Source organism: Chelmon rostratus, chromosome 20 (genome assembly GCF_017976325.1).
Source record: "Chelmon rostratus isolate fCheRos1 chromosome 20, fCheRos1.pri, whole genome shotgun sequence".
NCBI lineage: Eukaryota > Metazoa > Chordata > Actinopteri > Chaetodontiformes > Chaetodontidae > Chelmon > Chelmon rostratus.
Window position 1 is genome coordinate 17,120,261 of NC_055677.1, and position 13,396 is coordinate 17,133,656.

At 42.6% G+C, this 13,396-nt stretch overlaps 2 protein-coding genes across 2 annotated transcripts; both read left to right on the forward strand.

The window, feature by feature from the left end:
• The first annotated feature begins 1,244 nt into the window (after nucleotides 1-1,244).
• On the forward strand, nucleotides 1,245-6,737 carry zgc:56231 (uncharacterized protein LOC406257 homolog). Its single transcript, XM_041961856.1, has 18 exons — nucleotides 1,245-1,349; nucleotides 1,574-1,669; nucleotides 2,084-2,203; nucleotides 2,303-2,441; nucleotides 2,512-2,696; nucleotides 2,784-2,877; nucleotides 3,081-3,257; nucleotides 3,353-3,464; nucleotides 3,542-3,604; nucleotides 4,207-4,353; nucleotides 4,588-4,753; nucleotides 4,831-5,010; nucleotides 5,337-5,476; nucleotides 5,594-5,759; nucleotides 5,841-5,964; nucleotides 6,067-6,137; nucleotides 6,230-6,349; nucleotides 6,522-6,737. The coding sequence occupies exons 1-18, from the start codon at nucleotides 1,245-1,247 to the stop codon at nucleotides 6,735-6,737; spliced, it is 2,421 nt and encodes an 806-aa protein (XP_041817790.1).
• Nucleotides 6,738-7,475: 738 nt separating this feature from the next.
• Nucleotides 7,476-12,264, forward strand: LOC121624195 (regulator of G protein signaling 9 binding protein). The gene is made up of 3 exons (XM_041961830.1): nucleotides 7,476-7,805; nucleotides 9,506-9,812; nucleotides 11,276-12,264. Exons 1-3 carry the CDS (start codon nucleotides 7,710-7,712, stop codon nucleotides 11,650-11,652), a joined length of 780 nt encoding a protein of 259 aa, XP_041817764.1. The 5' UTR covers nucleotides 7,476-7,709; the 3' UTR covers nucleotides 11,653-12,264.
• Nucleotides 12,265-13,396: the final 1,132 nt, after the last annotated feature.

A 13,396-nucleotide genomic window follows, 5' to 3' on the forward strand; every position in this document is an offset into this window, starting at 1 on the left:
CAGCAGATGTACTTTACTTGTGATGAACAGGTTAATGGACTATTGATCCAAACATAATTTCTCACTTTTGAAGTGCAGTTCATGGTGGTAACTGGAGCCCTCAGACACAGGGTCTGAACATATCTAAACCTGACTCATTGTGCTAATCAGTTCTATCACTGCTCAACATTTAATGATATCTGAGCCACTATAGTCCACCCAGGATTTGAAAATGTACCCTGGACAAAAGAGTCATAACATACACCAACATTTGAGAGCAGGATGAGCAACAGTACCTCAAATCTGAGTGAATTTACATTTGAGATCAAAACATCCTGCTTGGCGTTATTTAAGTTCAATGTACAGAGCTGTTTCTAGCCAACACAGATGGTATGTGTGTTAATATGGGGTAACCACAATTTGTATGTATAGTTTCAATTACAAATACACAAGTGTGATCATACTGACATTACAAAAGGAGCCGATTTAAAAGCACTCAAAGGAAAGTCCATTGTCTACATCAGCTCTCCTCTGAGCCTTAACAGTTTTCCACCATTTAGATTTTTTTTACAAAGCCATTTTTTTCTCTCCTGAGGACGAATTCAAATCTGGATGGACGTCATCATGAAATAGCCAGAATACACCCAGGAACCACACGCAGAAGATCAGCTCTATTTTGGAGCTTTTAGAGAACAAATTTAGGACAACAGTGAATATCTAAATAATGTAACAATAAGCTGCTGGTCATATATAAGACTAGTAAAGCTGTCGCAGCCAACTTCCTCCGTATATGGAATTAAACAAGGGTCAGCTTTTAATTTGTAAGGGGAAGTCATTTCTGCTTAGAAACATTACACACTCTTTATGGCCCCCCTTGTATGATTCAAGCCAGCGGGACATACAATACTTCAGGCAGTCCAGATTCCTCTTTGGTGATTGGTTTATACATCACAAACTCATATTTAGAGTTTGATCCTCTGTGGTGATTTGATGCATCAGGGTGTAGAGTTCTCTAAGCTGGTTGGTCCTGGTGATTTGCTTGGCTTCACACCTGCTTTCAATTAGAAGTGATTAGAAGCTCCCCCTTGATTTTCAGCAGCAAGTTTCAGCAGATCTGAAGGACAAAATTTCATGTGATTTGTCCTCCTCAGAGTCAGAGGCCTCTACATTTTCAATCGTGCAGAGAATTGATCACAGATTTGTTGAGAGCATAGAGTGAACTCGCATGTCAATTAATAGGTGTTCTGGAGATACCTTGCCTCAAGATGAATACAGCTATTGATCTGAGCAATGAAGAAAACGACGACGTGCAGCCTGTTGACATGGACTTGACTTGTAATGTTTCTCCTGTCAGCGCTTCATCCCAGCAGGTGATGGGTTTTCCCTGTTTTTTTTCATCAAAGTCACACAGTTCAGATTCAGTTACAGAGTTACATTCATTTTATCATGTTTTTAGTAATGCAGACCCAGGATGCCTGTGCCTGTTCAGATTTCCTTGGCAGTGCCATGAACGACTCAGAAGGACTGAAACAAACTCAGCTCCTCCTCGCTGAGGTTTAGTTTGTGGTCTGATCCTTGTCGTCTTTGTTTGCAGCAGGAGCAGGCAGGCGGTGCTGAGCAGCAGACCATGACTGTTTACCTCAGAGTCCGGCCCTTCTCTCAGGAGGAGCTCTCTGACAGTGAGGATCAGGTACACATATGAGAGATCCAGTGCAACGCCAATCCACAATACTACACAGAGCGTGTCAACCAGTAGAGAAGATGAATATTACTCTGCAGCTGCTTTCTTATTTCTGTCAGTGTGGCATCTTATTTACATTATGCACCTGATTCGCCACCATTATAAGCAACTGTAGGACAATTATATGACACATTTTACTTGATTCTGGCATATTGGTCTTATGATCTGATTTTTGATGGGGAAATTACAGCAAATGCACCGTTATGACTGTGGGACACACAAAAGATGTCGTCTTAATCTGACTACTTGCTCAATCTGCTTCAGACCCCACAGTGACACTCCTCCAGTCTCCTGGTTTGGCTTAGATCGTGCGTCTTGCTCTTCTGTTCAGGCTGCCATTTCCCCCTCTTTTCTCCCCCTCAGGACTGTGTAGTGATTGAAAACAGCCAAACGGTGACCCTGAATGCACCAAAGGGTTCTGCCACCATGAAGAGCAGCGAGAAGGGCGTCGGCAAGTCGCTCCACAAATTCACCTTCTCAAAGGTCTGCGACATGTAAAAGTGCCTAGTTTTATGAACACATGTCAGACAGGCACATGCATTAATTCCCAGCAGACCATCCTTTTTCTTTTTTGGCTTTTAGATTTTTGGACCCGAGATGACACAGTCCGAGCTATTTGAGGATACCGTCAAAAGCCAAACTTCTGATTTCTTGGATGGGAAGAACGCACTGATATTCAGCTATGGCGTAACCAATGCTGGGAAGACCTACACAATCCAAGGTAAACACGAAGACAGCATTAGTCCTGTGAAGTTCTCTGCCAGTCTGAGCGTGCTATGAAATGTTTTTAGGAACTCCAAAAGAGCCGGGAATACTTCCTAGAGTGCTGCATGCCACCTTCCACCACATTGGAGGCCGTCAGTATGAGGGGATGGACCTGAAGCCCTACCTCAGGAATGATGCACAATATCTGGATCCTGACCAAGTCAAGCAGGAGAGAAGCGCTAAAGCTGCCATTTTTGCTTCAGTCAAAGAAGTGAGATTTTTTTTTTATCCAACTTGAGATGTTTCCTCAGGCTTTGACAAAAACCCTTGCCATGCATACCTCTCTACCTCCATCTAGGAGGGTGATCCTCCCAGAGCCAGTGGTGGTGTGCAGTCCCCGTCCTCCTCCGCCACCGCTCTCTCATCCTCCTCTTTGTCCCAAGACCAAACCGGTTAGCCCTCACCAGTTCTACACACTTGCATTGTCTTGCATTTTCAGAACAGTTTTAGCTTGTGTGAACTGTCTCGTGCAAGTGATAAAAATGTCTACACAGTAACCAGTGCAGGCATCACTAAACCAAGCGATGCCATCTGCAGCATTATTTCTGTTTCACTCGCTGGCCTTTGTCCTCCTCTCTATATTCTTCTCCTTTAGTGTTGGCAAGAGACCCCACAGAAGCAGGCAGCAGCCAGTTTGCCTTATGGGTGGCATTCTTTGAAATCTACAATGAGTGCGTGTATGATCTGCTTCAACCTTCCCTCTGCTCAAAGTCCAAGAAACGTGCTGCTCTCAGAGTGTGTGACGACGGTGCTGGAAATGCTTACGTTAAAGGTGCTCTGTTGTTTGTGGAAACATGCCAGTAATAGTGTTTATGTGGCTCAAGGCCAACAATTGCATCACGATGCATTTGTTTTGACTGATTTCAGATCTCAGGTGGATCAACATCCAGACCCTGGGCGAAGCCTGCAAGCTGCTGCAGTTCGGAAACAGAAACAGAAGTGCCGCAGCCACGAAGCTGAACCAGTCGTCCAGCAGAAGGCAAACCTTTTCCTTTCACCACATCTTTACCTGGTGTTATTTCCTGTGCTCGAAACTCATACTAGCCTTCCTTACAGTCACAGCATATTTACCATGAAGTTACTGAAGATCGATGGCAGCACGGTGAAAAGGCTCTCAGAGTGAGTATCTCGACAAGAGCATCTCTTCTCACACTGACACTTGTGCAGTCACGGTTTTCACAGCAACAAAGACACAGATGCAGCTAAGAAAATTAATAATGGTCAATTTTGATATCACTGGCTGCTTAGTTGACCAAAAGTCCAGACTTGTGGTGTTACAACTACTGCGCACGTTTCTCTTGTTGTTTGACTTTTCAGTACAGTGAGGATCCTGTTGCAGGTACCACCTCACCAGTGTCTAAATGTTAACTGCTCAGTTTGGATTCTTCCACAAAGTGAAGTGCATGTTAATACTGAAGAACTGAAGTCATGGTGATTTATTTTGATAGTTGCATTTAAAAATGCGACCAAGTGAGGTTCAAGCCACTTACAGCTTACATTCATAAAAAGAAAGCAGACAACTTGGAAAGTTAGGACTTTTAAAACATTTTTATTTGCAACATCTTGCAAATAAAAGACCTGAGAAAGACCTGATGAGCTGATTCAGAGCCCTGCTGCTCAGGGCTCACAGGACCAAATTTTCATGTTTCTGATAGCTGCAGAGCCATAAAAGGAGCACTAACACAGGAAATAGCTGTTATAAACTGATTTGCATTTCTCAGGTTTTCTCTGTGTGACCTGGCCGGCTCGGAAAGATGCAACAAGACCAAGACGTTCGGGGAGAGGCTGAAGGAGGCGGGGAACATCAACAACTCCCTGCTCATTCTGGGGAAGTGCATCACCGCCCTCCGCAACAATCAGACTGACCGGTACACATGGCTATAAGCGTGTCAGATGTCTATCACCAGCTGCAAGTATATGTTTGACACGAGATGCCGATGCTCTGAAGTGAAAATGACATGGCTCTCACATGGGGGAAAGTAGGCCGAGTGTTAGCTTTTAGCTGGTGTGAACATATACGCGAAGCAGGGCAGCGATGACCCTTGAAGACTGAGATGTTGTTGCATTGCTAAAGTCCTCTTCTTTTCTTCTGCGTTCATCAGAATGAAGAGCAGCTACATCCCTTTCAGAGAGAGTAAGCTCACCAAGCTCTTCCAGGCTTTTTTCTGCGGCAAAGGGAAGGCGTCCATGATCGTCAACATTAACCAGTGCGCGTCCACCTATGACGAGACCCTCCACGTCATGAAATTCTCTGCTGTCGCCAAACAGGTTAGTCTCTGGACGTTGTGCTGCGAGAGGAAGCGGCACGGTGAGCCGGGTCATCATCGTTCCTGTGCTGTCTGTAGGTGGTGCAGGTGATCCCTGACAAGCCTCTGGAATCTCTGGCTCCTTGCCTGGTCGGCCGCGATGGCAAGCCTCTGGTGAGGAATGGGGCGATCGACAGCCAGGCCCTGGAGAGCTACCTGTCGGAGGAGGAGCTGCTTGACGAGGAAGACGAGGCTGACATGTCTTTGCTGCCGCAGAGTGTAAAACCGCCACCCAGTGTCACATTCGAACATTGCTTCATAAAAAAGACCTTTCCTGTAGGGCCACCATGAGGTTCACATTTGTGCATTAGTACACCAACATACTAAACTAAGATGATGAATATGCCTTCTTAAAAACACCATGTTATCATTGCCATTGGGAGCATGTTGACGTTAGCATTTAGCTCTCAGAGGTGGGAGCACAGCTGTAGAATCATGTCTAGGGTTGACTTGATAGGGAATATTAACAGTAATCATCTGTCATTACAAGAGATGATGCTCAACTCAAAATTGTCTCCAGTAAATGTTCATTTTAACTCTTTTAGGAGGTTTTGAATATGATTGAGAGCCTGCGAACAAAACTCATGGCGGAGCGAAGAAGAAACCTGGTTCAGGAAATGGAGATTCGCAAAGAAATGGGAGATGCAATGTTGCAGCAGCTCATGGAGAGTGAGGAACTCCGCAGGTGGGTTCTTTTTATTCCTTTATTTGCAAGAGAAGGCTCTCCTTGCCCCAAAGTAAAACCTTGTCAAAGTCGAAATGAGGCCAAACCTGTTGAGTATGGTTTGTTTTAAACGTTCAGTCGACAGATAGAAGAGCTGAAGGAGAGCTACCAAGAGAAGCTGGAGAACACTTTTGAGATGTACAAGGATGCTATCAAGGAGCATGCCTACCAGACTGCTCTGAACAATCTGGAAGATGACTATGTACCGCTTGACGAGTTCATTGCTGAACAGGAGAAGGTGGAGGTATGTCATTTGATCAGGTTCAGAAAAAGTTTTAATGGGTCTATTTAGTCTAAAACTTTAAATCTCTTACCGACTGTGCAGGCCCTCAAACTGAAAGTGTCAGAGTTGCAGAGCTTAACGCTGAGCATCAAAGGAGGAGCGAGTGCAGCTACGACAGAGGACCAGGCGTGCCAGACTCAACCATCTGAAGCAACAGAATTAGCAGGTGAGCACAATGTTCCTCTCTGTCTTATTTCACTGAGCTCGAGTTCCTAACAACTGCTGTTGTAAGGGCATAAACTTCCCTCGGCTCATTCTGTCCCCTCAGTGGAAGATCGGTGCAAATGGCTTTACAGAGAAAAATGTGCCATGGAGAGGATGTGTGAGGATAAACAACAGGTAACAGGGAAGCAAGCTTAAAATGAATCAAACATTGGCTCAGTCCGGTTACACGAACACTTGCTCAGTTTTGCGTTTAATGTTTGTTCCAGTTGATTTTGTCCCTAGAGAAAAGGCTGATGGAGCTTAGTGAGACACTTCAGAAGGTCAGAGACGCCTTCCTGGAGAAATCAGCTGACCAGGAGGCTCTGCAGAGGAAGGTGGACGATCAGGTGATGCGACTTTTAAAGGAAAAAACAAAGTGGCAGCACATCAATGATGAAAATCAACTTAAAGCTTGACAAACATCCAAAAATGCATTAAAATCCCTCTAAACATGACTTCACCAGGATGAAAATTATTGTTGCATGCCGGTTGAATGTGTCTTTTTGCTTTGCCACCCAGACGAAATCTATGGAGGACATCCTGAGGCAGAACATTGAGAAGGACAGGGAGATTGCCTCACTTAAGGCAGAACTGGACAAGCTCTCCCAAAAGTCCCCTGTGCAGCCCAAACTCAAGCGAGGCCTCCTTGCCAACATCAAGGAGGCGGTGACTTCTCCACGAAGGGGTACGCCTGGCCGGACATCCAGGAAGACTGCCAGGACTGCACACCACTGAAAAGCCCAGCAGCTGGACGGTGTTTTAAAAAGCTGAGCGGCGAGTGTGTCTCTTGTGACATTTTTAAAAATGTTTTTCATGTTTTAAATAAAATTAAATTCTTAGCATCACTGGTGTGATGTCATTTCATGGCCACAGCGTCCACGTGTATGTTTTTTCTTGTGGTGGGCTTTTTCGCACACTGAAACCCTGTTACACACACATACATACACGGTTATAGACATGTCACGCTAGGGAATTCATGCTTTGGGCACGCTGAACTTCACATCAACCTGGTCAAATGAGGCCATCCATTATCTAGAGCCTGAGGGAAAGTAAACCACAAAAGAGCCAGATAGGACAAAGAAACTTTCACTTAAAGTGCATCGCTATTCAGTATTTAATCATTGCTCTATCTTTACACTCTCTTAATTCTTAACCAATGCCATATAAGACATGAGAATATGTCCACCCTGATAATAGAATATTTGTGATGTTGCATATTGTCCTGTCCAGTTGAGTGAGTGAGGGGTATCCAGTGTGATGAGCGTGAGGTAACAGAGCGCAGCCTCCTCTCAGTGAAAGGACCATTGTGGTGGAGACAAGCAGCTGCTCTGGTCTCAGTGGTAGTTAATGAGATTAGCTGTTCGTCTTAGCCTGCGTCAGTCCAAAGGGGTCAATCACAGGATTAGCACTTTGCTTCAGAGTTACATCAGTTTATTACACTTTTTTCCCTCATTGACTTTCCCACCTCTGGCTCTTCGTGGGACATTTTCCAGCCTCCGAAACATGTTTGGTGCCTGTGATCGCAGCAGTCATTGGAGTGGAATATTGCATGCGGCTGTGCGACTGAGTCCGTCTCAACCCTCAGCCGCTGAATGAAGCATCTTCCAGGGGAAGAAGAGGAGCAGGGGCAGCCAGAGAAGTGAAGGGCCGCTGGGCCAAAATCTTGCCTGCTGTGGCAGAGTCTGAGACTCTGGACAAGTCATCCTCATGCCACTTGTAAATAACAAAGTGGGCGATGATTGCACACTCGGCACAGACAAGGCTTTAACTGATGGGAAGGCTCTGGTGGATTCCTTAATAAAGGTGAGCTGCTCCAAGTTTGACAGTTTATATGTATGCTATGACTGTTAAGGACATAAAGAATTCTGCGGTCTAATTAAATGCTGCATTTAATGTCAGAAAACCCCTATGATTGTATTTTTACTATATTTTGTATGCTAATATGTGTGAGTTATAGAATTGTTTTGAAATGACAGTTCAATATTGCAAAAGAGTGGAAAAATGTGTCATAAAAAGTTAAAAGCAGGATGTTTTGCATCTGCAATGACGCCATCTTCACCATTTTTTTACTCTAATGTTAATATTTCTCAGACTAAGCATCGAAGCATCTTTATTTCCCCCTCTGGCCAAAAAAGCACTCTCACTGAAAATAATTTCTTGGTCCACTGCATCTCTGTGGTCATTCTAGTATGTATGTTAGATAATGCCATGACCATGCCCGACATTGTTCTTCTCAGTTATTGACATGTGTTGTGTTGTTTTAACTAATATATTTGCTCTAAACTTGTGTTTGCTAATGTATATGATGAAGTAATTTTTGCTCAGTGAGAAAAAAAAGTATTGGTATCAGTTGTCTACGCTTTGCTCCATATTTCATCACTGTATATTGGCTTTATATGCAGTTCTTGCACTAAAAGCTTGCAGGTTGCGCTTACACAGACTTGCATTACTGCTTGCTGCAAATTTACTGTAAGAATCACAAAATATTGTCATGTAATGTATTATCATTGTTATTGAAATGTGTTTTACTGATTCTAGAGAGACATTTGAGCATCGTAGCAGCAGCGTCACATATGGATAACAATGGTAAACTAAAGCAGTACATGAAATAATACAAACTATTTCTATTCAGTACAGTTACATACCAGAGCTGTGGGCAGCAATATCAAAGGTTTAAATCATGTACAAACACTAGATGAAAAACGATAGATGCCAATTATTGCATACAGTACACAAATCATAAAATGTGCACAGCGTTCTCTGAGTTATCATTGATGTGCTCCTGCCTCTCATCTATCCACGCTCTGAGTGCACAAGGTTGTTTTGGCTTATCTAGAAATAGATCAATGGTAATGAGATTATTTCTAATATTTTTCATTGAAACCATACCTGCTAATCCTCCAGGGCTAAGCTAATGTCTATTAATAAAACACTATGCTACTGTGTGATTTAGACATAAACTTGGAAGTCTACCATTTTAATCATCTTACAGTTATTGTTTCAGGCAGCTTTAGATGTTGCACAGTATGGATGTTTCTAACCAATCCAAAAGTCAGAGCTTCCTTCGTTCATGAAGCTCTGACTTTGTCTGAGTTGTCTTGATTGGCCTGAAGACATATTTCATTCTTACAGTATTAATGTGTTCACCAGGGGAAAGATGATCAGAGGGCTTGTAGGCACACTGTGACAGCGATTAGTGGTCTACCGCATACATGATCAGGTGATGTGCACAGCAGAGACATGTGTACCGATGCCAAATAAATTGGACTTTGCTGTTACAATCCAGAATACTGTAGTTCAAGCCACCAGGGACCCTGTGCTGTTTGCTCCTGGTAGCAATCACTTCTGCCAAATGTCCAACAAGGACATTGAAACACATACGGACCAAATTCACTCCAAACAACTGGGTGTATCGAATAGCAGCACAGAGCTTCAAGTTTTTCATATATATTCATGCATATTAATTTACACAATTAAATCATTATGTCTTTTTCCTCATACAGGTGGTGGCATGTTACCGTCACTTGGCCTCGTGTGTTGGTGGGTGCACGGACAGCTTACAGCTGCGGGATGAGCTGCGACAAACAAGAGAAAAGGCCCAAAAGTTGGCCGTGGCCATCTGTCATCATCTGACCTCACATCTGCGAGACAAGAGCCTTCCCCAGGACCAGCGTAAGGAGATGGAGCTCCTCTGGGTGGCCTTCTCCTCCAGCCTAGAGCTCCTCCATGCTGACATGTGCAAAGTTTTCAACATGGGTGACATCTTCTCTCTGGCCAGCTCTGATAAACTGGTGCAAACTGGCCTACAAGGTACGAATGTACAGAAACCATCAGCACTTTATTAGACCTTTGATGAAGTTGAAGTGAAGGCTGATATTAGTGGCTCTGTTCAGAGGAGGATGTGCGTGGTGGTGACGCCACCTCTATTCTGCTCGCTAGCATCTTAAGAATTCCACTGATTAGCCTGAGGGGAGCACAATATCACGTCTTTGTGCATGTCCCACGTGATGTTTCTGGTTCCACTATCATCAGAGGAGTGTTTGCAGTAGTTGTGCATTTTTTTACAATATTAAGCAACAGGGAATTTTTGAAAGATAAAAAATATATATTGTGAAAACATTATTATATCTATCAACCTGTTGGGTGATCAGGGGAAGTTTGTTGTCTTCAATAATTAATGGCTTAGTTCAGCATGGTTAGATATCAATAACAAATGGGTAAATGCCCCCTCTCCATCTCCCTAGTAGAGGAGACTGTAGGGGCTGAGGGGTTGTTTCATTTAATATCTTAGTCTACTCTGCCTGACTAATTGATCCTTCATCTGACTGAAGATTGTGCAAATTAGAATTTCTGACCCCCACCATGGCTCTGAACTGTGCTGAGCATTGATAAATCCAAGGTGCTGGAGGAGCAGACAGATCTGTAATTGTGCGTCTTTCTCTAATATCTCTTCTGTCAGTTTCCTCGTAGCTCTATAATATTCTCTAAACTACATACTATTAATACATTCTCTACTACAATGTAGCTTCTATACTCTATAGCAGGCATGTCAAACTGATTCCATAAAGGGCTGTGTGGCTGCAGGTTTTTGTTCCAACCTAGGACGAGCACACCAGACCAACCAATCAACATCAAGGGATCACTTAGTTATCAGCTGAAGACTGAGATCAGCTGATTAATTAATTCCAGCCTGGTGTGCTCCTCCTTGGTTGGAACGAAAACCTGCAGCCACACGGCCCTTTATGGAATCAATTTGACATGACTGCTCTATAGAGTAGCATTACCTTCATGATCAAAGTGAAGTAAAGATGATAGCAGAAAAGACGATCATATAGACACACTGCTGCCTGTAGTATTCCTATTATGCTTATATGGTCATTCAGTAGCATCTGTGCTGCAGAAAATAAACCCCAGACCAAACAACCTCTGTAACTAAATATTTAGAGGAGACATGACTATTGATATAGTTTTTATTATGTCAAAATCTGGTGCCATATATTATCTCATCTTACAGAGGGTCTACATTAGTTGTTGGGACTAAGACAACTAGTAGTCCCTCTAAGTCGATTGGTCTTGCAGCTTGCAGTCATGTGGTTCACCTCAAAAGATAATAAACTTTAGTTTATTCTAAAATATTCTCAGCATTCAATCATGCCTGGCATCACTGAGGACAGTTTCAGCTTCATCTTTGGTCCTTCAGTTTTTGCCTATAGATGAAAATCTATATAAAAAGTTTTCTCAACTTGATGTAATTCTAATCTCCAATAACGCAGGGGGAGGCAGTGAGGTAGCAGCTCGAGCTCTCAGTCTGCCAGACCTGAACCAAGCTCAGAGCCCAACCCTCCCTGCTGGTCTAGAGAGCCAGGAGCGCAGCACCATGGAGCAGGAAATCGGCCAAATTGACAACATGATCGACGACATGGAGACGAAGGTCAACGTGTTGCGCTGGATGGTGGAGCCCCACGGGCCACAGTACGCAGAGGCGCTGAGCAGCACCGACAGCGCCTCCCTGGCTCTGCTGTCTGTGGATGAGGAGCAGCCGGGACACCGGCCTCTGTGCCAGCGCAGTCAAGTCTTTGTGCTCTTACTGCTGTTTACTGTTGTTTTAGTGGCAGCCACTTTATCTGTTTGTATTGTCTTTTTCCCGTGAGCAAAACCTTAATGCACTCAACTTTTTTTTTTCTGTGCAACCTCAGCAATGAACACTGTAAAGAACAAATGAAAAAAAAACTACTGCAAGTACAGTGGTTTTCTCTTTACACATTCTTTCTCACAAAGGGTACATTTTGTAATTCCAGCTAAATTATCTACTAGCGCGTGGAATCATTTGTTAAATAATACCTCTGCATGAAAAACTAGTTTGTTGTTTCTAGCAGTGAATCCAAAGCTGCCATATACTTTCAACTATCTTTGTTGAACAAAGTGAGCATAAAAACACAAGGTTACAGGTTTGAACTGAAAACAGTTCTCACAATATAGCACAGGTATCTGATTTTATTTAACTGTAGGAATATCAAGCTTTTATTTTCCCTTTGTAGTGTACAGCACATTCTCCTGGCTGGTTTGTGATGCATGAAAGGAAACATTTCTGACTTTTGACTCAAAGACATTTATCACATTTTATTTTATTGTTGCCATTGAGAATACCCAGTGTAGGTGCTGATGCTTGTAACTGATATACTGTAAGAAGCTAAATATTCACTTCCTTTTTTTAAATTCAGTGTCACTTACTGTGTATATACACCAATCTTTGCTGTAGATAACTGACAATGTATAGCATTATAAAAGTATCAACTTCAATAAGACACTGTGTTGATTTCCATTCATTTTTGCTGATTAGCACCTTGGTAAAGCACTAAATTGTTGTATGCAAAGCAACAGGTATAAATGTATTCATTCAACTGTTGTTGTTTTAACTTTCAAACAGGTAAATACATGTGATGGCTAATGAGATATCTGTGGTTCAAACCTTATCATGTCCTAAAAGTAGCCATAACACAGGCAATGAGAAGGCTAAAGGTGTGCTGAGCAGGTGGTCTTTGTGGCACGTAAATACGACTTAAGTTTTGCCCTTCTGCCTCAACAACGTACAAAGCACAGCACAGGGTCCAGCAACATGCTGACTCACTCACAGATACCCACTCTAACCAATGATTGCAGAAACCTTATACACCCATACAGGTGAGATAATGTAAGGGTTTATATCATGCTTCCCAAACATGCAAAACTGGGCCTCATGTGAGTAGAGGCAAGCCTTTATGAGCCAGCTATTCATGTCTTTCAACTACAATATGAACAATGCAGAATGCTTTAATATGGACAGACTAGATATTGGTGTTTACTTGACTTTCTGATGATCACAGGAAGAATACAGCATTCTGTGGTATTGACATTTTTTTTATTTAATATCTAAAAAAAACTACTGCATTTCATGACGATCAGAAAGCAGCATAAACAAACAGATTTTTACATGATGACAAACTGTTATTGTGATTGTGATGTTGAGGAAATCCAATCTGCAATTGAACCTTTCACTGAAGTTACTATTACAATGTACGCCTGAATTATAGCTGAAAAATCACTACAGTTAAAAACCCAAAAAGTTTCAGAGATACAATATAGAACACCAAGAGGTAGTTAAATGGTTGTCCAACCTAAAATTTACTGTAATTTGTGATGAAGGGCTGTTCTGAGTAGACCAAGGAATACCTTCATTTCTGTGTAACACAAAACGTGTTATGTAGCATGCCAGTCTTGTTGAATAGCATATTATGCTACATTTATGCAATATTTTGACATATTATATACCAATGCAATAGGTATTGTAAGATGTGTTTACTTTTGTACATCAAACGTTAAGGGACAAATTACAGAATTTAAAGTGTTCTCTGTAT